The following is a 23,873-nucleotide window of genomic DNA, read 5'->3' as shown; positions in this document are numbered from 1 at the left end:
AATAACAATGGTTATGCCTAAATACTTCCACTTCTGAGGCTGCTGCATAAAAAATTCATTTAGATGTTTTGTCCCTAACTGCCCATCATTTCCCCATATTCAAGTACTCATCAAATAAATGGAAAATCATATTTTTCAGAGTCTATGTTTGACCTATCCTGAAATACTGTTTATATTATTATTTGTCCCTGAAGTGAAACAGCTATTAATATGCAAAGTCCTAGCAAGTTCGTCAAAAAATCAAAATCATTGGTAATCCAGTAATACACACAAATCCTAGTTTCTGTATCCAAGTGTTCCATCTACCACTTCCCTTACTGTAAACAGGTTCTTAAGTTTTATACCCAACTGAAATTTTAACAAAAATCAGAGATCTCATTAACACATTTTCTTGCTGCTTTACAGCAAAAAAATCCCAGAAAAGTCCCCAAGCAGATAGGCAGTGACAGGACAAGGGGCAACAGCTTTAATCTAGAAGTGAGGACATGTAGACTGGATGTTAGGAAATTTTTTACTCAAGGTGGTGAGACAATGGCACAGGCTGCCCAGAGAAGCTGTGGATGCCCTATCTCTGGAAGTGCTCATGGCCAGGCTGGATGGGGCCCTGGTGGGCCTGACCAGTGGGTGGCAACCCTGCCATGGCAGGACGGCTGAACTAGATGATCTTTGAGGTCTCTTCCAATGTAAGTCATTCTATGATTCTACGGAATACAATCTCAATAGTAAAGGCTGCAGTTAGATACATAGTGACATTAAGATTCCTTCAACCCTAAAGGCAACAGGCTTCTCTATCCAAATGCATACCTTTCCCAGAAGGAAATTAGATGACAAATATAGAGGCTATTCCTATTGGTTTGGAAGGCAAATAGAAGAATAAATGCAACATAGGTAAATAAGAAAACAAATTTTACAGTTTTACAGATCATGTAGTAATCCTTGTTCACATCAATATCAGCATTACTTGAAACAGGAAAAGATGGCATCAGTCACATTACTCATCTAATTACATTTCATAGACACGTTTCTGCCTAAGGCAAAAATTGAGGATGATGTTCAGACAAATAAGAATAGATTTTCATAATGCATTCCATTTTTTTGTGTGTGCAAGAGCATAACTTCTTACTTACTGACCTTCATATAGTTTCAAATTATATTACACGTAGACTGTCTTCCAGTTGAACGATATTCTTAAAGAACATTTTTGACATGCTATCCATTCTCCTGAGTAAATACAAAAATATCATCTGCCACTATATGAGGAACTATGATTATAGCATGTATTTGAATATTTTACTCCTGAGATATAAAATATACACTTCACATTTAGACTTTCAAACTGAACTGTTCTATTGTGAAAGCAAGTGCTATATTACTTTATGTACAGCAGTGTGCTACAAATTGGCCCCAAGACCAAAGGAATATGAACCAGGGAAGTCTTAGTGATCATCATCAGTGACCACCTCTGAACTGATTTCATCTTAATGAGCATAAAAATCTATCAGCACAAAATGATTTCTTCTTTGATAAATGAAGATTTAAACCTAAATAACAAGCCATTTTCACAGGATCTTGCTAACAAGTTCTGCTTGCTTGAACTTTGAAATAGTGCTAAGAACAACGCCTGCCTTGGAAGGCAGTTCCCTTAGTTCACTAGACTCAATATAAAAAAGCTTCTTTCTGAAAGTTGTCTAATTATACTGGGATGACAAGCCTACATTAACATACATGAACTATTATTTCACACACACCTGCAGAAACTTGGCTTCAACTAACACACGAATGGCACAATGAGACAACTTCTTGTTGACTCTGTATAGCGCATAAAGAAGCAAGACTTTTTTTCAGTGCTTCTGAGGAAGCACTGTAAGAGTTTACAGATTAAATTTATTCTCAACAAGTACTTTATTATTACATTGATATGTGAGAAAATGGTTCATCTACAATATCTGTTTTTCCAATGAGATGACAAAAACTACAATAAAAAATTAAACTGAAAAAGTTGTGAATTGTTCTTCTAAGGAAGCGCAATTTTACAATTTAAATACATCAATCAAGGAAAGCTTACATATTTCAGGAGAAGCTAATTATTTTCTTTTAGAAATAGAACGATTAAACATTAATGAGGCTTCTCCAAAAATGCTTTACAGCATCTAACACACTGCTCGTAAACAGTTTCAAAGTCCTTTTCATTCCCCTAGAAAAAAAAAAAAAAGAGGAAAAAGAAGGTAAGAATAGCAATATTGGCTCATTTTGCAAATGTGTTTTCTACTATCAATAATGGCAAATAAAACAACAAAAACAGTACAAAGATATGGTGACAGTTTTAATGTATTTCCTCCCTAATTTGAACTAATAGATTTTGTGCTCAGCAGTCCTGGATGAACTTTGATTCACCGTCGGTTTTGTTATTTGGTGTTCTTTTTTTTCATTCAATTTACAAGCCTTTTGGGGGTGTTTCTTTTCTCTTCTTTTTTTTTTTTTTTTAAATTCACATTATCCTGTCATGTTGTTTCACTATTTAAAAAAGCACTGTGTGGAAACAAATACTCTATTTTGAATCTACCTCCTATAATCTATTTGATGTTCTCTATTTCTTATGTAATGCATAGCAATTTCTGATATTTCCCCATGATACTAATATTTTATAGAACCTTACCACATCCTCATCCACTTCTCTTTCCTAAACTGAAGAATTTAATTTAAGTGGTTGCTCTTAGCTGATAGTACTCAAATTCTTTGACTGTTTTCTTGTCTTTGTCTCTATATTTGTGACTACATTCTTTTTGCATGGAAATTGACCAGAGAGGACTTCACTGAATATTCAAAATATAGGTGTATTATGAACTTAAATTACCTAAGTAATAATAAATAGAATGAATAAAGACATGTTTTCATTTCCTATTCCAATAATTTATATTGTATCATCGTATAGACATATAATATACACATGTATATAGATATATAATATACATATGTACATCTCATATTACATAAGAACTGTGGAATCTGGCAGGATTATATACTATATATACATAGGTTTTAATCAAACTACCAAAATAATTTCTTACATAGTATGGATCTTCAATAATAAGTTGTTTCTGTGGATCGTATGCCCCAAGCAGTTCAATTTTGGCTTTGCAGTCTTTAACCTGGTTGCTTTTCCTTTTCAGATCTCTTGGGGCGGGAAAAAAAAAAAGAAAGAAAAAAAATGTTACAAACAACAAAACAAAACAAACTCCCATCAATCTCTCTTCAGAATTTTTCAGTATTAGATGCTCATGATAGTTTCTAGAGAACACAGACAAACAAGTTTCTGGACTCAGTCAATTCTGTGAACTCTGTGGTGCTCCTTTTCTCATTTGTTACCCGTTTTGTTTTTTTAACTGACTATCAATGGCATACATAAACTTATTCCAGACTATTAAAAAAGCCAGAACAAAGAGGCACCTGACTTAAGATTTAACAGAATTTTGAGACAGCAAGTTTACCTTCATCCTCAGACTGTTCGCTAAGTATTTTCAACGTCCATCTTTAACTTGAATTAAACAGAAATAATGATAACTATTTTTTTTCAGACTTATGAGCTACAGAACAGTGTTTAAATGGGTATGTTGCGAGATCTCTTAATTATGCTTCTAACTCATGTGAAGTTCTTCCGCATTCAGTTTGCAGAGAATAGTAGATTCTTTAGATCTGTCTTGACTTTGACATATTGCAATATTTTAGCAATTGCCCTATCTTCTACAATGCCTCCCTCTGGTAAAGCATACTGATTTTGAAACAGTATTTTCCTTGTCAACTTGCAAATGGCCATCCATTATTCCAAATGGAGTTAAAATGCACCTTTAGTCACCTTCAGATTAAAAGCTCAGTGCATACTGGAACATGTTCAGTATTTTATAATATTAGACCTTTCCATACCAAATCAGAATTTAACTCGTCCAATGCTTACAAAGCTTAAAGTGGTTTGCGACTGGTCACAAGTAGCAATTCCCTGAGAGTATTCTTTCCAATAGTTGTTAAGTTCTGAGCATAGTCTTTGAAGACACAGAATGTATTTCTAAATTTTACAAGGTCTTCAAGATAAGGCACATATAATGTATCAAATGTAACATTCTCCTTAACAGATTCCAAAGTGCACTACAATTGGCAGGACTTATTTTACTTCACGGGAAAATACAATACACACTTCTTCACAAGCACAATCAGTTTTAAGAAACTAACTTCTAATTAATTATAATTAATTATAATTAATGAGGGAACTAATTTCACGTAGCTAAGAGACAAAATAGCAGTGAGAACACAATATCATTTTAAGCAAAGAGAGAAGTGTTGACTTTTCTATCAACTAATAAATTAGTGCTTTAGACATTTAGAAAAAAAATCTTTTTTAAATCTAACAAAAAGTACTCCTGTGAATGCTGGAAATATTTTCAGAGGATAAGAACTATGTTTGCTTGAAGACTGTCATCCTAAGCATCCATATGATTATGATGAAGTCCAACCACTTGCTTCAGGGCTTCTAGCATACCAGCTAATGAACAGGAAGGGGCCAACTGGTTCCGATACTACAGAAAGGTAATGTTCCAAATTCTTTTCTGATATGACAGGCTGATATGACATTAGTACCTGGAACCAGCTACAAATAAGCATTCCTAAGACAGTGGTTGAACTGAGTGCACATTCAAGACGAAACTTACAAGTACGGCCATAGCAAAGCCCTTAATTCTGTTATAGGTGTGATGTTTCTGCTACTCTGCAGTTAATACACAAATGAAAACTTACTTTGGTACTAACAATTTAAGAATTTGCATGAAACTATAGATAAGCTAGTCATCTCTTTACGTGACACAAGTGTTATGTACGAATAAAAGCTGTAACAGCAGTCACCTAAAACACTCTAGAAAATTCAACAGATACTTCGGATAAGAGATGCTGGTCCTAAAAGTCTTTATATGTTAATAATAATAATAATAAATAAAACCCTGTTATGCTATGTTACTGTCTTTAAAAACACTGCAACACCTCTAAGTTATTAAAGCTCACCCTCAAACATATCTACATAATAAGCAGAAATTTTTCTAATGATATCCAAACTATTATACTAAGCAGTTATTTCACCAAGTCTTTCTTAACCTCAAACTATCTCATAGACACACAATTGAAAACATGGGAAGCAGAAGCAAACGATTTCCCCAGCTAATGACTAGAATTACTTCCATTTTAAAAAAGGACGTGTGTGAGAAGCAACACATTTAATTCTTTCCAAGTTTTCAATGAATCTTTCAGATCCTACACAATCAGAAAACCAGATCACTTTGATCTAAAAACAGTATTTCCTCATTTATAACTATACAGGCATCAGTTGCACTCGTATAACACATACTAAGCTTCCTTTTCCTTAATTTAGAGTAGCACGTACCACACAAATAAAACACAGAATTCTAACTCATTAAACATGTAAGAAGTGCAGAATCCTTCTATCATTTACACACATACACACACAGACAAATATGCCCAGACAAGCTGAGCAATAAAATGTGACTTCTGTCTTCAAAGAGACTCACAAACTAGCACTAGAGCAATCCATATGAGTTTGTTCTAAATTTCTTCATACATTACCTTAGATTGCTTTCATCCATACAAAGTATATAATCAAAGGTCTGGAAATCATCTTTAGTAACCTAGAATTAAAAACATGTACTTTAGCCCACAAACATTGCTTGATTACAAAAAAAGAAGAAAAAGAAGGGAGGTGATGGGACTGTTTCCATGTTTTCTAATTCTAATTTCTTAAAAAAAAAAAAAAAAAAAAGTGGAAAGAAAAAAAAACTGCTTATCTTCATCAACTCTTACAACTATTTAAGGGATTTTAAATACACTGTGCCATAATTATTTATCCATTTCTACAAAGTTCCCATGTAAAAGTTATTTACAGAATTCCGTAATGAAACTCTTTGAAAGGGTAGATAATAGCAAGACAAAGGGAAATGGTTAAGTTGAAGAAGGAATGATTTAGGCTGGATATCAGAGGGTAGCTCTTCACAGAGAAAGTAGTGTGACACTGGAACAGGCTGCCCAGAGAGGTTGTGGATGCCCCATCCCTGGAGGTATTCAAGGCCAGGTTGGATGGAGCCCTGGGCAGCCTGGTCAGGTATTAAAATGCCTGCGGTTGGGGGTGAGGGGGTTGGAGATTCATGATCCTTGAGATCCCTTCCAACCCAGACCATTCTATGATTCTACAATAATCAGAATAAATCAAATAAAATCTATAGTGAGTTCACATTAAATATGAAAGATGAAATTGGTGGCTGGCAACTCTGCCCACAGCAGGGGGGCTGGAACTAGATTATCTTTGAGGTCCCTTCCAACTTAAGCCATCCTATGATTAAATCTGAAAGGTTTCTTCTGTTTTGTCTAACAGGTGTCCTTAGGAATGATGCCCTAGAAAAAAGAGTTAAGTAAGAGAACAGGTGCATTGCCCTGGAAACCAGAGTTCTAACCTCCAAAAAATATACCGCAGAAAAAACACTTTCATAACAGAAAGTAATAAAAAACCTAGAGGCATTATCACTAGATTAAGAGCATAAAGGAAGCATTTCACATGGGGGGGATATAAGAAGGGGAAGCTTTTGAAAATAAAGAGTTAATGATGAAAACTAATGCAGACTTGTTTATTTTCACTGTAAAAATATTTGCTGTATTCAAGCAGTGCCTTTGACCTACAAAAATATTTTTACAGTGGAAATAGCTCTGTTTTCCTGGCAACTCTACCAGAACCTCTATAAGCTTCTCCTGCTTGCTCCACAGAGCTAAACACTGGCCCCTGCAAAAATAAGTAGACATAGATTTCTTTGTTGTGCAGACAGAGAAAACTTAAAAAAAAAAAAAACAAAAACAAAGTGGAAACAAAAAAATACACCTGCCACATTTCCCACAGCCTCTCTATACTTTGACAATATGACAGTTATTACCCTATGAACCAGCGTTAACACAAATCGAAATGCACCCCTAAACAGAGGATTACTGGTTAGACTGTGCTCGAGTAGATATCAGATATTATGAAAACTACCATTTCAGGGGAAGAATCTAAAGGACATAAAAATGAATGTGCATTCTGAGGAGTAATGAAGAGCTCAAGCAGTCAGCTACACAGAAAAGAGGAATTTTACATTAAAGAAAAGCATATAGCCACTATTAAAGATCATCAACAGGGAAACACATCGTCATTCCAATTTCTGTTAAGCATTTGCCTTCATTTACAACAGGGTAGTAATCTCCTTTACTCTATCTAAACCAAAGAGATGCAGCAGTCCTCAAATTTATCCCGTTTTGAAACAATGTTTAATGCAACTTTCCTCTAATCTCAATTTCACATTTAAGGCAAATGCTCAATATGAGTCATACTGAAATCAATTTTGGCCTCAGCACGAACAGAAGTTAAACTGATTAATGCATTTCTGTTCTGTGCATGAAGGCTTAGAGACTTTCAATGGCTGCATAAACATACAGCAAGCTACCAAAAACTAAGACATTAACAAACATTTTTATCTTGACATTCTTTTTTAAATGTATTTTATATATACACTCTTCCATTTAAAATTCACTTGAACAGTCACTGTATATGATTGCAGGATGCAACCAAGTTAACATTCTATCTTCTGAATATTGATTCTTGTAGCACATATGTGAGTTTAGTATAAAAGATGATAATCATAACGATTATCATAATTATGCACAGGAATAGCTTTCCACTGGGTAACAGTTTTCCACAGGAACAAAGAAGATAACTCAATGAGGTCATCATCTTATGACAGTATTTATAAGACAACGGAAGAAAAATCCCTCCTTTCTATTTCTGCAGCTCCTGGATTAAACCTTTCTCAATCTGCTCTGAAGCTACAAAATCATACAGAATCTCTATCCTTGAGTTTGTCCCTACTAGAGAACAAATACACTCCTGCTTCTACTAGCCTGATCATTCTGCAAAGTCATACTGTTCAGTCCCACTCTGGAGGAACTATGAGACCATGTCAGGTCCACCTATTTTGCAGTATCAGCAGAGACCATTTGACAAAAGTTTGAACAAACACTGGAATTAGATAGTTAACATCAGTACAACATGAACAGCTATGTGCAGTTCAAGAACTTCTTTCACTTTAAAATAAAACAAAATTAAGTTACTTGTGCTGGGATGATTTTATGTTTTCATCCTGTTATTCTTTCAATTTATTGTCTCATTTTTTTTTAATTCCCTCTCCCTATGCATTTTAACATTTTAGACTCTTCTATTGAAATCTTTTCATTAGCCAAATGTACAATATTACCAATTATCTTCACTAAGGTACTTTCATTCTCTCTCAGCCAAAGGAGGGTATGTAGAATTGTTTCAAGGAAAATGACCAGATGCTTTTGGATGCTTTGCTTTAGCTTAACTATCCAATTCTCAAGTTTCCAAGGCTCATCCTTTTAAAAAAACAAACAGGTTATGTGACAGTGACTGAAATCGTCAGTGATTAGCTTGAGTACCATTTAGCTTGCATAATGACAAATAATGCTCTTTGTAAGCACTAATAAATAGCAAATGCAGAACCACCAGAGGATCACAACAACAGACTTTTCCTAGTAATTTTTTTTTAATAGTAAAGCCTTAAATATCTGGAGCTGTACTGTGCTCATTCCTGTTTGCATTGTTATGTAATAGAGATTAGCATCAGGAAAGGTCAGCAGAAAGCAATGGACTAATTGAGGGAATTTTTTTAAAAAAAGTTAAAGAACATGCAGTTTTTGAAAGTGAAGAAAGTAAATATGACCTCACAAAGTCTGGTAAAATTCTGCAGGGATCAGAAACAAAAGACAATGACAAAACTACTTGATCTATTTATCAGGAGAAGAACCAGTGGCATAATCTCAAGCTAACTAAAGGTCAAGCCCTAGAGGAATATCACACATCCAGAGAGTAGCTAACTGAAGTAAGTTATGTGCATTTATTTTAGTGTCTGAATGATTTACATAGATACAGACACGTTTATTTCTGATCCCTCCAGAATCATAGTTGGAAATACTCTTTTTTTTGTTGTTAGTGAAAACTGAGACGAACTTAGGTAAAAGTTAGAGGATTTCACTAAGAAACCTGTCTCTGACTTAAGAATGTTGCAAGAGTATGTTTAGGTATGCTTATCTCTGGAGATTTCACCAACAGTATTATTTATTAATCTTGGGTCTGAGTGCCTTAATCCTGATTTGGGACTTTACAGATTTTAATTCAAGAACAGAATTTTCTTGTGATGAGAAACAGGTACTCTACATCTTTTTGGGCCTGCTAAATAAAAATGTAATTCCTTGCAGAAAAAAGCATCACAGATTACTAGATTAAGTCCATTTTAAAAGAGTATTCAGCAAATGTTTTGAAAAATGCCCCAAATACTAAACACCTGAAGGTAGGAATTTTAACAGAGGAAGTATTCCAATGCTTCCCAGTTATACTTCCAATCAAACATAACAACAAGAAATTAACTAACCTTAACTGGAAGATTTAGGCACCTGTAGAGTTCTTTAAATGCTATATGCAGTTTTTCATTATTTGATGCTTATCTATGCACTGGTCAAATAACTTTTGTGAATATAATGGTTAGGGCTAAACAATGGGTATGAACAAGAAAGAAAATACGCTCTCTTCTACCTGTCGTGCTTTATGTGCTGTCTCAATGCCATGATTTCTTAGACAGCTTAAAGCCCTTGTATCTGGGGAGCGCCCCACGTTCCAGTCTGAAACAGCAGCACTGTCTGTCATCCACTGTAAGAACAAAACAAATACATACACATATTTAAAGAAAATTAAAGTACAGTACCTGCCTGGCAATATGATTCATGGTAATGCCATGCTTCTTCATGCATGCCTGTCCTCGATAGTCAGGAGGGTTTCCTATTTCATAGGTAGATGTCGCTGCACTGTCTATCCTCCACTACAGAAAAACAAATGTATGTTTTTATGTTTCCTTTCTCACTTCTTACATTTGTACTAACTGGATAGAATACAGTTGTTTCATAGGCAGGAACAGAAATAAACAGCTTACCTTATTTTCAACTTTTTCATCCGTTACAAGTTTTCTAAAAACTGCTTCAGCTATTGGAGAGCGGCATATGTTTCCTACAGAAACAGGAGATCAAAGTTAAAAACAATTTCAGTAATTGTGTGGACTTGTCAGCGCAGCTCAGATGAAAGATTTTTATTTATTTGGATAGAACATGGGTTGCTTATTACAATCCAGAAGATTCTGCAAAAGTGGAAATGCAATATCCATCTGTGTCCTGAAATGCATATTATTAAATGAGAATGTACAATTTGCTAAAATAAGTAGGAAGGCAACTCCTCCCATACAAAGGCTCCCTGATTGGAAAAGATCAAGAAAAATTACAAATGTTAAATGGGAGCAAATATTCTTCTTACATGCTAGTAAATTTTAGCTAATGCTTTACTCTAAATATTTATTTATCTATTTATCCAAATAAATATTTGCCTCGAGTATTTACATTATTACCTACCTATTAACAGAAAACTTTTGGACAATCCCAAAACACAAACACCACTACTATGCAACCAACATAGAGAAAAGGCTGAACAATGTGCATGCATCCTGATCACTGAAGGGAAGTAGCTGCACGTCAAAATGAACCCTTATCAAAAATAGCTTCCAAATACTAATAGCACACCAACTGCCCAACCTCAAAAGAGAACTCAATTACACAGAACTGAATCACAGAACCGTAGGGGTTGGAAGGGAGCTCCAGAAAACATCAAGTTCAACCCCCCTGCCAAAGCAGGCCCCTACAGCAGGCTGCACAGGTCAGTGCCCAGGTAGGTCTTGAATGTCTCCAGAGAAGGGGACTTCACAACCCCCCTGGGCAGCGTATTCCAGTGCTCCATCACCCTCACTGTGAAGAAGTTCTTTTCCCATATTGGTGCAGAACTTCCTATGCTTCAGTTTACGGCCATTTCCCTTTGTCCTGTCCCCACAGGCCACTGAAGAGAGGTTGGCCACGTCCCTTTGCCTCACATGCTTAAGACATTTACAAACATTAATAAGATCCCTATGTTTATGAACATTCAGGAAAAGAAGTATTCCAGATGTTTGTGGGTTTTGGGGTCCAAAATGTGGAGGATTAGTAATGAAAAGTAACTGATAGCAAAGCTGAAGTACCATCAATCAGCCAACAGTCAAGGTTGTTTACTGGATAAATACGTACTGAGTCTTGCCTTCAAACAGCCTCAGACTACACTAGCCACTTGATCCGACCTTATTTTCAGCAAGATCTATTTCAACAGTGAAATAATGCCAATTAAAAACTGGAAATAATAGGTCTATAGTATTTCTGCTCCGCTAAACCTGTATATAACTAGGTCATGCATTTAAGGTAAATCTTCTGGACCTGCATGCAAAAATATATTCTTTGAGGGGAAAAAAAAAAAAAAAACCTCAACAGCAAATAAATAAATCTACTCAACTGTCACTCGAACTGTCAGCATCTTTTTATCTATTCTCCTTTCACATGAGAAACAAGACATTTATAGCTGACACATTATCCACGTGCACAATAAGCCATACAAACCTCCACTTTCCACCAAACAGAACGTATGACTTTATTCACCTCCTATTTTTGAGAAGGTAAGCATAAGATACCACAAATGGTAGAAGTCAATTCTACATCTTAACCAAAAAAAAAAAAAAAAAAATCACAAAAATCACCATTCTACTACAAATGGAATTCTTTCCAGATTTCAAACAGTAATGAAATGCCCACAAATAGAACTACATTGCTGGCAGTGAGACATTCACAGATCAAGCACTTAGCAAAATATCAAACTGGAGATTTCACTACTGAAGAGGAAGAAGCTGCCATGGTCTGAGCATTTAATAAGTTGCTGTCAATCATGCCACCTACTGAAAAAACAAGTGGGAAACAAGCCACTTAGGTATGAGTTTCAGAGAACATCAAATCACTAAATGGGCAAAAGCAACTGGCTAACCACTGGGAAAACAACTATGCTGAAACATAAAATGAATTTTGATGGCAGCAGATCTTTTTCCAGGGGAAAACATACTATTTCCTTTACTTGAAACTAGGTTACTCAAAGAAACTAAAAAATAGGTCTTGAAAGAATAAAAGAGGAAAAAGGTTTTTATTCATAAAATGAGACAAGATATTAATATTTATTATAAAAAATGTTAAACAACATAGTAAATTAAAAATAACTTCTTTAATTGAATAAATTAAATGGTATCATTTTAATAGGAAACAGACAGAACGTGTAACATACATCGTAAGACAGAAAAGAACCTTCAAAGCCAGTGAGTCCAGTCCTCTGATATCACAGGCATTTACAGCATCTCTTCTCTTATTAAATCATCAGGCTCTCTTTTAAAAGCATTGCCTATCTTAAAGGATACTCCAGAAACTCATTTCTTGGGAGTAACCAGAAACATTCAAATTCCCACTTAGTATTTATTCGTGGAAGTCAATGCTTATCTGATCTTGGTTAACATCACCCTGTAACTTAAAAATCTTCCTTTCCTTCAACAGATACAGGACCCTTGTCAAGCACATTTACGATAAACTAAACAAACCAAGCTTCTGGTTTCCTCAAGAAATGAATTTAGCCTTACCTAATCATTACAGTTAAACCAATTTACTTAAATTCAATAAATTTGAATTTTGAATTCCTGAATACTCACAAATAAAACTGAAGAATATATTCCAGGAAAATTTTCACAAAAAAAGTTCCAAAATATTTACATAGCTCTTTTGAAAATAACCTAAGATGACTTCCTATGACCATATAAGGCTCCTTCATGAGTATCAAATTTATGATCACAATTTCATACTTCTAATTTGCCCCTCTTTTTCTCTTCCGTCAGACTACCTTTATGTCTTCTTTCTCAAGTTAAATTCTGTTTCCATTACAGCAGCTGTTGAGGCCACTTACTTCTTGTACATTATTCTCTGTGTGAATGATACTACACAACTCTGAATGAACAGTAAACTTCATTACTACACTTAATACTTCATTAATAATAATTAACATAACATTACTAGTCCTAATTAATTAGTTAGCTAATTAACTTCAATTGCACAATCAGTAGTGGAACCTTTTGTTGAACACCTTTATGGAGTCATACTTTCTCACTCATTTTCTAGAAACAAGAGGTCCACTGATGGTTATCAAAATCAATGTTGGGTATCTGAATTCTTATTCCAGACCATGCATTCATCTTTGATATACTCCTGAACAGAAATATAAGTGTCATTTATCTCAACATGAAAGACAACTTGATTGCCTTTCAGGCTCAGGTCCACAGCTCATCTCTACATACTGCTGATCTTGTCATCCACTCAGTCTTCCAATCTGTTTTGTTTTTTCATTGTTCCTTATTCAGCTCTCTAACTCTTTCACACTCTTTGTCTTCCCAAATGACAACAGATGCTCTTCTCTTCTGTTAGAAGCAGCAGAGGGAATAACAAAGGAGAAAGTTTTACTAACTTTCATTCTCTGACATTTAAAAACATGCTTTCAACTCCCTGCATAGTCAGTTCACCTAAGTCACTATCATACTGCTTCCTACTGTAAACTGCATCATTCAGTAACTTACCATCCGGACCCCTTCATCAGCAAGCATCTAAAATTTAACTACTCTCTGCTGCTACGTACTCAAATTCCTGTCTGAATTTCATGGTTCCCTGTATCTTATTTGTGCTCAAGTCTACCTGAAGACACTTCATGTTCAATTGGATATGTAAATATACAGCTACCCTGTTATGTTCCATATGTAGGGAGAGGAGAGTGACTAAGACTGGCAAAACCCCTCAGTATGGATTAAGGTGAAATAAAAGTCAAGAGCCATAAGTAAACTTTCACGGGAGATTTCTACAGAAGAGTTATTCGCCAGTGGCCTGCTCACAATTACGTCTGACTAAGCTGTGCAGTTTTCTGGGAATGACTGCAAGGCCTACCATTAGAAACAAAAATCCACACAACATTGTAAGATTGGTATTTACGAGCCACCTTCCTCTCCCCATGAGTCCAAAAGATTTCAGCAGCAACACCATCCACAGTCTGGGGCTGAGTCCACAAAGTCAGTCTTTTGGCTGCATTACCTGGAAAAGCTCACCAGTCTGTTTGGTGATTTCCTTCATTTTCTGATGGGCCTCAGCTATGGTAGTGGTGGCGTTGTGAATGGTGATACAACATTCCCTGTCTGTTAAATTCAACATTCCACATATCTCATCTTGCTTTAATAACAACATGTCTAAGGCTAACTGGTTTTGCAAAGTCACCTTTGATACTTGTTGAACCTGCAAATTAAGCTCTCCAGATGCATGTCCAGTCCAATTCCTCAGTACATGAGACTGCCAAGTTAAATTTTCTAGAACATCTGGTGCTGTTCGATAACTCCGCTTGGTGCAAAGAACGTCTCTAGCAGCAGACTGACCTTTTGTCCCCATGCATAATAATCAGGAACATAGGCCTCTTTCATCCATTCCTGAGCATCTGCAGGACTGTTAAGGCTTCTTTGCACCCTGTTGTTATGACGAGACATATAACTAAATGTTCTAGAAGGGCACATGGAGGGAATACCGACAGTACATACCAATCCAGCCATGTCATACACATTCAGGTGAGAGTACATTTTTCCATCTGAGCATGCCCACAGAGTGCCTTGCGGAGCCCAGTACTTTGCCTGTGGACACTGGTACAGGTCTCCCTTGGGCACTTCATCAGTGGTCCAGCTCTTTTGCCGGTCTGGGCCATGTGCGACTGGAATGCCACAGGATAGTGCAGTTTTTGGGTCTACAGAAGAGCCATTACATCAGTCATGTTTGTTCTGATAACCATAATTAGAGTATCCCCAACAGATACCCATATCTCAAATATGAAGGTTCTTATTTCTGGAATGTACCAAGTTTCTAGAAAGTCATTTGCGCCTGTTGAACAATTTAACATATGGGAACAATTTAGCAGGGATACCTCTGGTTTTTCATTATTCCGAGGAATACTCCCTCGCTTATGATCCAGTTTCCAGCATAGTTTTTCTTCAGTGGGAAGCAAGGCAATATTGTCCATACAGTCATCCTTTTCAACTTTCCATTGAAGGCTTTCTCCACTGAGGAGAACAGAAGTTGATGACAAAGGGCTTTTGAAGTCAAATATTTGTTTCAGGGACCAGACCCATTCATACTTGGTATGATTGATGGCGTGTGTGGTGCCTGGCCTGCCAGGAATTTGGATACACCAGTTTGCATCCCAGTGTAAATTATATTCGTGTTCAAAATATCCACCCTCATGAGGAGAACCCCACCATGGCACAATGGGGCAAGGAATAGAGGTGGTATTTTCCCGCGTTATGGTCAAGTTAACTATCAGTGATCAATAACATGTTTGATTGCACAAATGATTCCAAGCAGAATTGCTTGGGATTTGATACAAGGCTCTTCCACACTTTACCCAGGTCTCGTTTCTCACCCACGGCTGCCCTTCCTTCTGATCAAGAAAAAGGGACTTGACCACTCCTCATGTAGCGTTTCCCTCTGTTAAGATTATCCAATTCTTTTGTTAATATCCCCCCAAAATTTACCCAAATCAGAGTGAATTTAATACCTTCAAACATGGAATCAGGGAGGGCAACGCATATCCCTTGATTTGTGTAATTCCAGATATACATAAATCCTTGTATCAATTCCCAAGCTAGGTTGGGAGGTTCCCCCAGCGATCCTATTATTCCAATGGTAACCATGAAAAAGCAAATTTTCCAATCCATTTTTCCCTAGTAAAATACAAAAAAAAAAGACAAATAAAATTAAGCCAATGATAATGATCCATTCAATGACAGAAAATTTAAGTCCCACAACGGGTTTCTAACAACCTGAAAGATACGTAATATATTAAAAGCAAATGGTTAAAAAGATGGAACGTACCATCAGATAAGGACCCAGTGGTCCTTCCCATGTGTACCAGTGGCCACTCAAGCATAAAGGTTAAGGGGAGTTCTTAGGGTCAGAGGTACTTGTCCTACCGTTGGCACGTCCATTAGGATGGCCTGTCCTGGGTAGTGTGGTATGACTTCACAGTATCCTGTCTTCCTTTGCCAGGAAGCAGGGATAGGGCCTTAGGGCAGAATGCAACAAGGCACAGGCAGCCATTAACTCCACAATGGCCGTTAACCTTTGTTACTGTGTTGGTCACCTGCTGTACCCAGGTAGGCTCAAGGGACCTTAAAACCAGTTTCAAGAAGCCACTGGTACATTCAATACCACTGTGTATGCCTGGAGATAGCATGGAGAAAATTCACTGGATCCCTTCATCCTGTGCCCACTCTTGAACCACTGCAGCAGTAAAGATGCTTCTGTTATGCAAGTGAATGGACTTAGGTTCAGGCAAATAGCTAAACCACTATTTCAAACTCCTGATAGTATTATCTCTTGTTGCCTGTCAGACTGCCTCAGCCTGGGTTAGTTCTGATGCTGTCTCAACTGATTTTAAGACCTTAGAAGGTCATCTAAAAATGACTGACTATTGCAATACCATCTTTTCAACTTCCTGCACCACAAGGTTAACCACAAAATGTCCTTTTCCCATTCTGAATAATTTCTCTCCATCTTTGAAGAAGTGAATAGAACCCAAGAGGCCTGCAGGTCCACTCTGCCACATACGTGTTTGATGATCTAAATGGAGTTTTGCAATCAATAATGTGGAACAGATCAGTTGGGTGTATTGGCTCAAGAGCTTGGTATACTCTGCTTCAACAGTTATCAACTTTAAGGCCTCCTCGTGAATGGAGGTTCATTCCCAGCTGGCACTTGTACAAGTTAAATCATATAAGGAATAGGCTATGATGGAAAAATCTCATATGTTTCCTCCAAAATACTAATAAGCCTTGAGCATGCAGTAACTCTTATTTATTTTTTGTCATTTTCACCTGTTCAAAGGGAACACATTGTTCCTCCCCTCCATCAGATGCCCAGAAACTTTACTTCTGAAGATAGAAGTTGTATCTTGTGTTGGAATTTGGAGTACCACTTCAGTTGGGCTCCTGAACAATATATCCTCCATACATTGGTATACTCAGATTCCCTCTTTTGTGAGTAATTTGTGCAAGTTTTTGTGATAATGCATTGTGAGGAACGCTTGGCAAATGGCAATACCCCTGGAGGAGACAGGTAAAAGTAAACTGCATACCTTCCCAGGTTAAGGCAAGATGCTCTCCCATAAGTGGAACAAAAAACCCACATATTTCACACCAATGGTTACTGATGAGCTTGCTCCTGTATGTTTACAACCAGTTCGGCTATACTAAATACCATGGCAGTTAAGGGGCTTGCATTAGCATTCAGCTTGCATTCATCAATGGCCAGTCACTATTTCCCATTACGTTTAAAGACCAGCCATACCAGGGTAGACAGTGTGCACTGGGACAATTACTTCCTTTTCCCTTAATTCTGGTATCACTGGGGCGACTCCTCCTTATGCTTTCAGAGGAAGGGGGTATGGCTGTACATTCACTATCTTAGAGGACAGCAATTCAGGTGCATTTTGGAGCAGCTGCACAGATGCTGTGGAGAGATCAAATATCCACTGCTTTCCTTCCATCCTAACCACACGCGCCCCAGGATGTTTGTCAGCAAAGCTCCTAATATCATAATAGTGTCAGTTGCGGTTTCATCTCCAGGCAACCAACACTTAACCTGAGCAGTCAACTGAGGTTCAGAATTCACAAATACATCTGTAACTCTTATCTGTTTTTCATGAGCAACTACGCCAATGCAGTTAGCTACATCAATTCTAAATGCTAATACTTGATAATCCCTGCCTACTAGAAACGTTAGCTGGGGTTTTAAGGGGACTAAGGGGAAAGGTAATTAGCAAGTCTCCCTCATCACTTTCTGTGAGGCTTTGTAAGTGAATTGTGAATTCAACAGCTGATCCCCAGCTCACTTACAGGGGACAGCAAACCTAGTTTCCCATCCTAAGATAAGTCCTTTTCACATGCAGTAGGCATCTCAAAGGCAGTTACTGTCACATCATTTAGTCAGGGCTCCTTCCTTCTACTTTCCACAAGGGGTTCTGCTCACTGCGAGGGTGCACTGTCGTTTACCTTGTCATACTCAGATAAGGCTTTCTAATGCTGCTGTAGACAGGCATCCATGAAATCTTGAGGGACCCCTTTCTCCATTCTTTCAGCCCACAATATACTTCTCCTTGCACCCAGGGCGTAGGGAGGGGAACAATTTTCCTGCTGTTCTACTCTTCTGATGGCAAGTAACCTAGTAACTCCACCCCTAAAACCCACTCTCCCACCATAATTTATTAACTCTTAAGGTATTTCTCCACATGTCACAGGTTCTCCTCGTTGGGCCCCATCTCCCTCCTCACTGAGCAAATGCATCCCACAACCGGTCTTGTAAATGTATTGCATACAATTTCAAATAATCAGGTAGACCTCAATTCAGGGGAGTCACTCCATTGGGATTAACAACTGATAACATCTGGGAAGGCTGCTGACAGACTGAACATCCATCATGCATTAACTGAACACAAGCTGCCTTCTGCAAACTTCTGTTCAAAGTTTATAGTTGAGGTCTCAATACATGCTGGATCCCTCCTTCTAAGGGGTCCAGACCTCCTGCCAATAGGCAACTCACTGAGTTGAAGACCACAGCTCTACTGGGTCATCAGTAGTTAAGAAAATTCCAGGCCCCAAACCTCATCCTCTGCTAGTAAAACTCAATCACTACTGGTCAGTAACACCCTCTACCTCAGTCTCAAGCTAGTGTATTTTTCCCAGGTTTTCAAAATTCCAGCCATCGTGAATGGCACCATTCATGTAACAACTTGCAGGGGTTTCCTACTTTGGCCATTATCAATAGTCTCCATTTTAATTAATGGCCTCATCACTGCTTCGGCATTCTCAGGATAAAATATCTCCCAACTGACTTTAAACTACTTAATTGGACAGAGATTTTGAATCCAGCCTCTGTTTGTCAGTTGATCTATCAAGGCTTGAAAACTCTTGTTCACTATCTGGAACAGAATCAAGGTCTGTCCTACCTGGAGCTGCTTGTCATCTCTCTTCCTCTAATTTGGACTGAAAAATTTCATCTGTCCAATGCATATGACAGAGACACAGGGAGTTGCTGAGTGGCATTACATTCAGCGATTAGTTGGTTCTGCTGGGTTTTTATTTGTTTTTGCAAGGATTTAACACTTAAGCAGTAGTTTGCTATCAGGTACCTCCCCTTCCAGGCCTTCACTAACGCTGCTCCCAACACATTATGGCTTTTCCTTTCCCTGGTCAACTTTTCATTCTTTCACATGTGTTGTAATCCTATCTGCTACAGCATTTGGATCGTGTCTAATAACATCACAGAATCATATCATAGAATCACAGAATGGCCTGGGTTGAAAAGGACCACAACAATCATCTAGTTTCAACCCACTGCTTTCAACCCAACCATCAGACCAGACTGCCCGGCGCAGCATCCAGCCTGACGTTGAATATAAATATGGGCCCATGCTATTCCTAAGGAGGTGAGGCAAACATTATATTACTTCAATTTTTCAAAAACAGGGGAGCAGTTAAGCACCACCATTTCCTGGGCAGCCTCAGCTTCCACTGCTTGTACTTGTCCCAGCTTATAGCTGAGAGGTCAACTCCCTGCTCTCTTCACTCACACTTACTGGGCAGAGTGTTGGTGCTAAGGGATACCTTTCAACACTGAGGGGATCCTGTCCATGACACCAATTAATATATCACGTCCCATCTGGGGGGAGGTGAGACTGACTAAGATTTGCAAATCTCCTCAGGATGGATTAAGGTGAAATAGCACTCAAGGTCCATGCGTAAACATCAAGTAGAATGGGAGGTTTCTACAGAACAGTTATCCTGTAGACACTGGCCTTCTCACAGCTACATCTGCCTAAGCTCTGTGGTTGTATGGGAAATCAAAGTAAGCCTTGTCTCAATTAACAACTTCAAGAGAAGAAAAGAGAAAAAGAGAGAGATATCACCAGTCTTGGACGCAGGATCAGATCAGCCAAAGGGTTTGTCTGGGGAAGAGAGAGTCCATCCCATGAGCCCCTACTTACACGTCCCCGGTTCCTGGACTTCTGGAACATTGCTCCAGTTCCAGGATTGGTTAAGACACTGGGCAAATCAAAGTGACACCAGGCCTCTTCCTATAACTTGACCATTTCTGGACCCTTCTTACTTCAGTTCCAGAAGTGGTTGAGATACCACTTACGTTAAGTGGACAGTAGATTCTTCCCTGTGGCTCAACTGTCTCTTTGGGCACTGTCTAAAGCTCACAGTACAGTCACTTAGGACTCATCCCTTACATGGCTGAATGACTTAACTGCCATACATTCCCTTCACTACCAAAACACAGTAGGATTTCTGCCATAAGTTGAATACCAGCATACAATTGAACAAGTCTAGGTAGAACTCAATTTTAGCTTAGGATACCTCAGAGATGTTTATAGAAGAGCTACATCTCAAAGTCCTTAGACAAAAGTAGTTTAGCCAGTTTAATCAAGGTCAATAATGATATCACTTGCCAGGATTCATGGTAATCAGGCCATCAGCTAATTACGCTGACTAACATTCACACTTTAAACATCTTTCCTTGTAGCAAGATTAATTATTCTCAGTTATCACCTACAGGGTCATTATGCCTTTCTCACCAAACTTAAAGCTTCCCATTCTCTTTTTCTCCAAAAATATCTTTAGTACTTGTTGTCAGTTTGCCCCTGTTGTGTCAGAACCTTGTTCTGGCAGCTGTTTATGATGAACACAGAATCACAGAATCACCAAGGTTGGAAAAGACCTACAAGATCATCCAGTCCAACCATCTACCTATCACCAATAATTCTCACTAAACCAATCCCTCAACACAAAATCCAAACATTCCTTGAACACCTCCAGGGTCGGTGGCTCCACCACCTTCCTGGGCAGCCGTTCCAGTGCCTGACAACTCTTTCAGAGAAGTAGTATTTCCTAACATTTCTGATGCATGCCTTCTTGGCCACCTGGGCACACCGCTGGCTCACGTTCAGCTGAGCATCAATGAACGCCCCAGGTCCATTTCCTCTACACAGTCATCCAGCCACTCTGCCCCATACCTGTAGTGTTGCCTGGGGTTATTGTGGCCAAAGTGCAGGACCCAGAATTTGGTCTTCTTGAATCTCATCCCACTGGCTTCAGGCCAGCTATCCAGCCTGTCCAGATCCCTCTGTAGGGCTTCACTACCCCCAGGGATCCACACTTCCAACTAACTTGGTGTCATAAATGTCTTGGTGTCACTTCAATGTTTTACCAAAGCTACTGCTTTCCTATTGACCACATTTAAAAGCAAATACTGTGGGTTGTGAAAACTGAACCAGAAAGCTTAAATCGCTCTAACTATAGCATAGTTTTCTCATAGCCAATACATTTACTGTCATTTTAGAAAAGATTTTATGCAATCTCTGATGGCAACATTCACACTCAGCAATTCTCAGCAAACATAACTTCTTGAGAATGCTACCAAAATCACTTTGCTTAACCATTTATAGTGCAACTGTTCTTCCACACACAGAGATCAGTAAGCCAGCTCCTGTTCCAAGATGCCCATATAGCCTTTTACGTTACAGTGGCCAAGACAGGAAAGAGGCTTACTTACATAACATGGCATCATTCTAAGTTCATTTCTAGAGCTCAAGCATTAATTAGGTAAGTTGCATAAGTGTAAAAACAGAAAAGTAATTTCTGGTTCAACTCCAATTTAAATCATTTATTTGCCTTAAATGAATGAAAAATATTTCCTGGTGCCTTTTTATATACTGTAATTAAATATGCTCCTGGATGCTCAATTTATTTCTTAGTGATAAGGAACTCCTATGATTAATGTAATTATCTACATGAACTAGATTATATTTTATTGTGTAATGAATAACTGCTTATCTCATTACAAAAAAAGCCCCAACACAGTAAACAGATACTTCTGTAATAGGCTTCTTTCAAAATAATGCAGAAAGAAAATGTGCACGATCTTCTGGGGATCTGTTCGCCCTGAACGTGGGAGAACATCTGAATTTATATGCTCCATTAAAAAAGCAAAGAACACTACAGATAAATGCAATTCCAGATACCTATTTAGTAGTGCTCTTTTCAGCAGCAACAATAGGTTATTCTAATCAAAAGTCGGAGGAAAAAAAATCTATTAAGATGTGAGTATCGGTTTCCAAGAATAATTAGAAAATATTAAGCAAACTCACAGTGGAAGAAGGTACAGATTACCTTCAAATCTTAACATATACTTGACCAGAAAAAAAGTGCTTTTCATGTTTAGTAGCTCTTACATCACATGCCACATACAAGTAGACTTTTTTTTTTTTTTTTTTTTTTAATAACCCGGGAGCACAGAAGAGGAAATTCAAAGAGATTTAGTCCTTTGTGATTTGTTCATCCTTTCCTCAAAATCAATATCACAGTTCAATCCACATCTAAACTACCTTTCACTAATAACAGTTTCTCAGCTAGACTAGGAACTTGATACAGTGCAAATCACCATCATGGATGTAAAGACCCATAAATACATATAAATTGTTTCATGATGAATGCCACTGCCTCCAGACATACTATTTGGAGAGAAGGGTGCACGTTAGATGTTTTTACACAGTGATGTTTGTCCAGACCACGGTCTCCCCAGACATACAGCAACTGATCATTTCGTATCTAAAGAACTTCTTACCCAGGTTATTACTACAGCTTGCTTTTACTGTAAGGGAAACATTAGAACATATTCACAAAACAGTACTCTTCCTTTGCTATTCAACTCACTTCACTTTCTCTTATTACAACAGATAAACAGTTTAAAAACGTATCAACCAGTGGTTTTGTAACAAAACCGTCAAAACGCCAAGGACTAACAGGGATCACCTCTCACCACGTCAGACTAAAACAACCAGGAAACAGACAACGTTAAAACCGCATGAGATCAGCGAGGCACGCAGCTTGCCATCCCCACCAGGGAGTAGAAGCTTTGAGAACACACCAAACAGAGCACGGCCACGCAGTCAGGTTAGCTATCGGCTGGTTGCGGGGGAGCAGAAATAACCAATTTATCAGCAACAAACTGTAATGAGCTTTGGGAAAGCAACCAAACCTTTTCTGATCCCTTCACGCTTCCGTTTTCCTAACTTCTCACGAGGTGTAACCCACACCTTCAAGCACGTGCACGCATTCATTTAGTTTAAAAGCCTGCTGCCTTCCCTTCCCCACGTGGGCCGCTCTCCCGATGACGGCCAGCTCCGCACCGCACCGCACCGCACGACGTGCCTTCCGCGGGCTGCTCTTCTTACCCGAGCTGCTCACAGCACCGCCAACACTCACGCTCCGCTGAGTCAGCGCACCCTCAGTCCCCACATCGACTTCACGCTTACCGCGTTTCACCCGTTATTCCCTACCGATGGCCCCGATCTGCACAGCGGCAGCGTCGTGCCCGCGGCAAGAAGCGGATGGCACCCGCTCCTTCCGCCCGGCTCCCAGCCCGCTTCGGCGACCGCTGCGGAGCCACGGCCGGGCGGGACACGCGGCACAGGGCCGGCGTACCCCGCACTCCGCCGGCTCCCTGGGGCCGCCCCGCCGGGCTGCTGCTGCCCCCGCGGCCAGGCCCGGCGCTCACCCAGGCACACGAAGAGCACGGACTTCGCTTCCCCCGCCGCCATCTTCGCTCGGGCACGACCGCGCGACGCGGGCCTGGAGCGCAGCCGCGCCGCCTGGCTTTACGGCTGTAGGCGGCCGCGGGTTTTGCCTGTTTTGAGAAAACACAGTCGAGGCGGA

At 38.8% G+C, this 23,873-nt stretch overlaps 1 protein-coding gene across 2 annotated transcripts; it reads right to left on the bottom strand.

The window, feature by feature from the left end:
- Positions 1-1,867: 1,867 nt before the first annotated feature.
- On the bottom strand, positions 1,868-23,857 carry ACP1 (acid phosphatase 1). 2 transcript variants are annotated; one of them, XM_031610852.2, is made up of 6 exons: positions 23,716-23,857; positions 10,077-10,150; positions 9,852-9,965; positions 5,623-5,684; positions 3,069-3,174; positions 1,868-2,194 (listed from the first exon to the last, which is right to left on the bottom strand). In XM_031610852.2, the coding sequence occupies exons 1-6, from the start codon at positions 23,756-23,758 to the stop codon at positions 2,117-2,119; spliced, it is 477 nt and encodes a 158-aa protein (XP_031466712.1). In that variant the 5' UTR covers positions 23,759-23,857; the 3' UTR covers positions 1,868-2,116. The 2 variants fall into 2 exon arrangements, with proteins under 2 accessions (XP_031466712.1, XP_031466713.1); XM_031610853.2 differs by lacking the exon at positions 9,852-9,965 and adding an exon at positions 9,683-9,796.
- Positions 23,858-23,873: the final 16 nt, after the last annotated feature.

Source organism: Phasianus colchicus, chromosome 2 (assembly GCF_987193195.1).
Source record: "Phasianus colchicus chromosome 2, bPhaCol1.hap1.1, whole genome shotgun sequence".
NCBI lineage: Eukaryota > Metazoa > Chordata > Aves > Galliformes > Phasianidae > Phasianus > Phasianus colchicus.
This window is presented reverse-complemented; position numbering and strand designations above follow the sequence as displayed.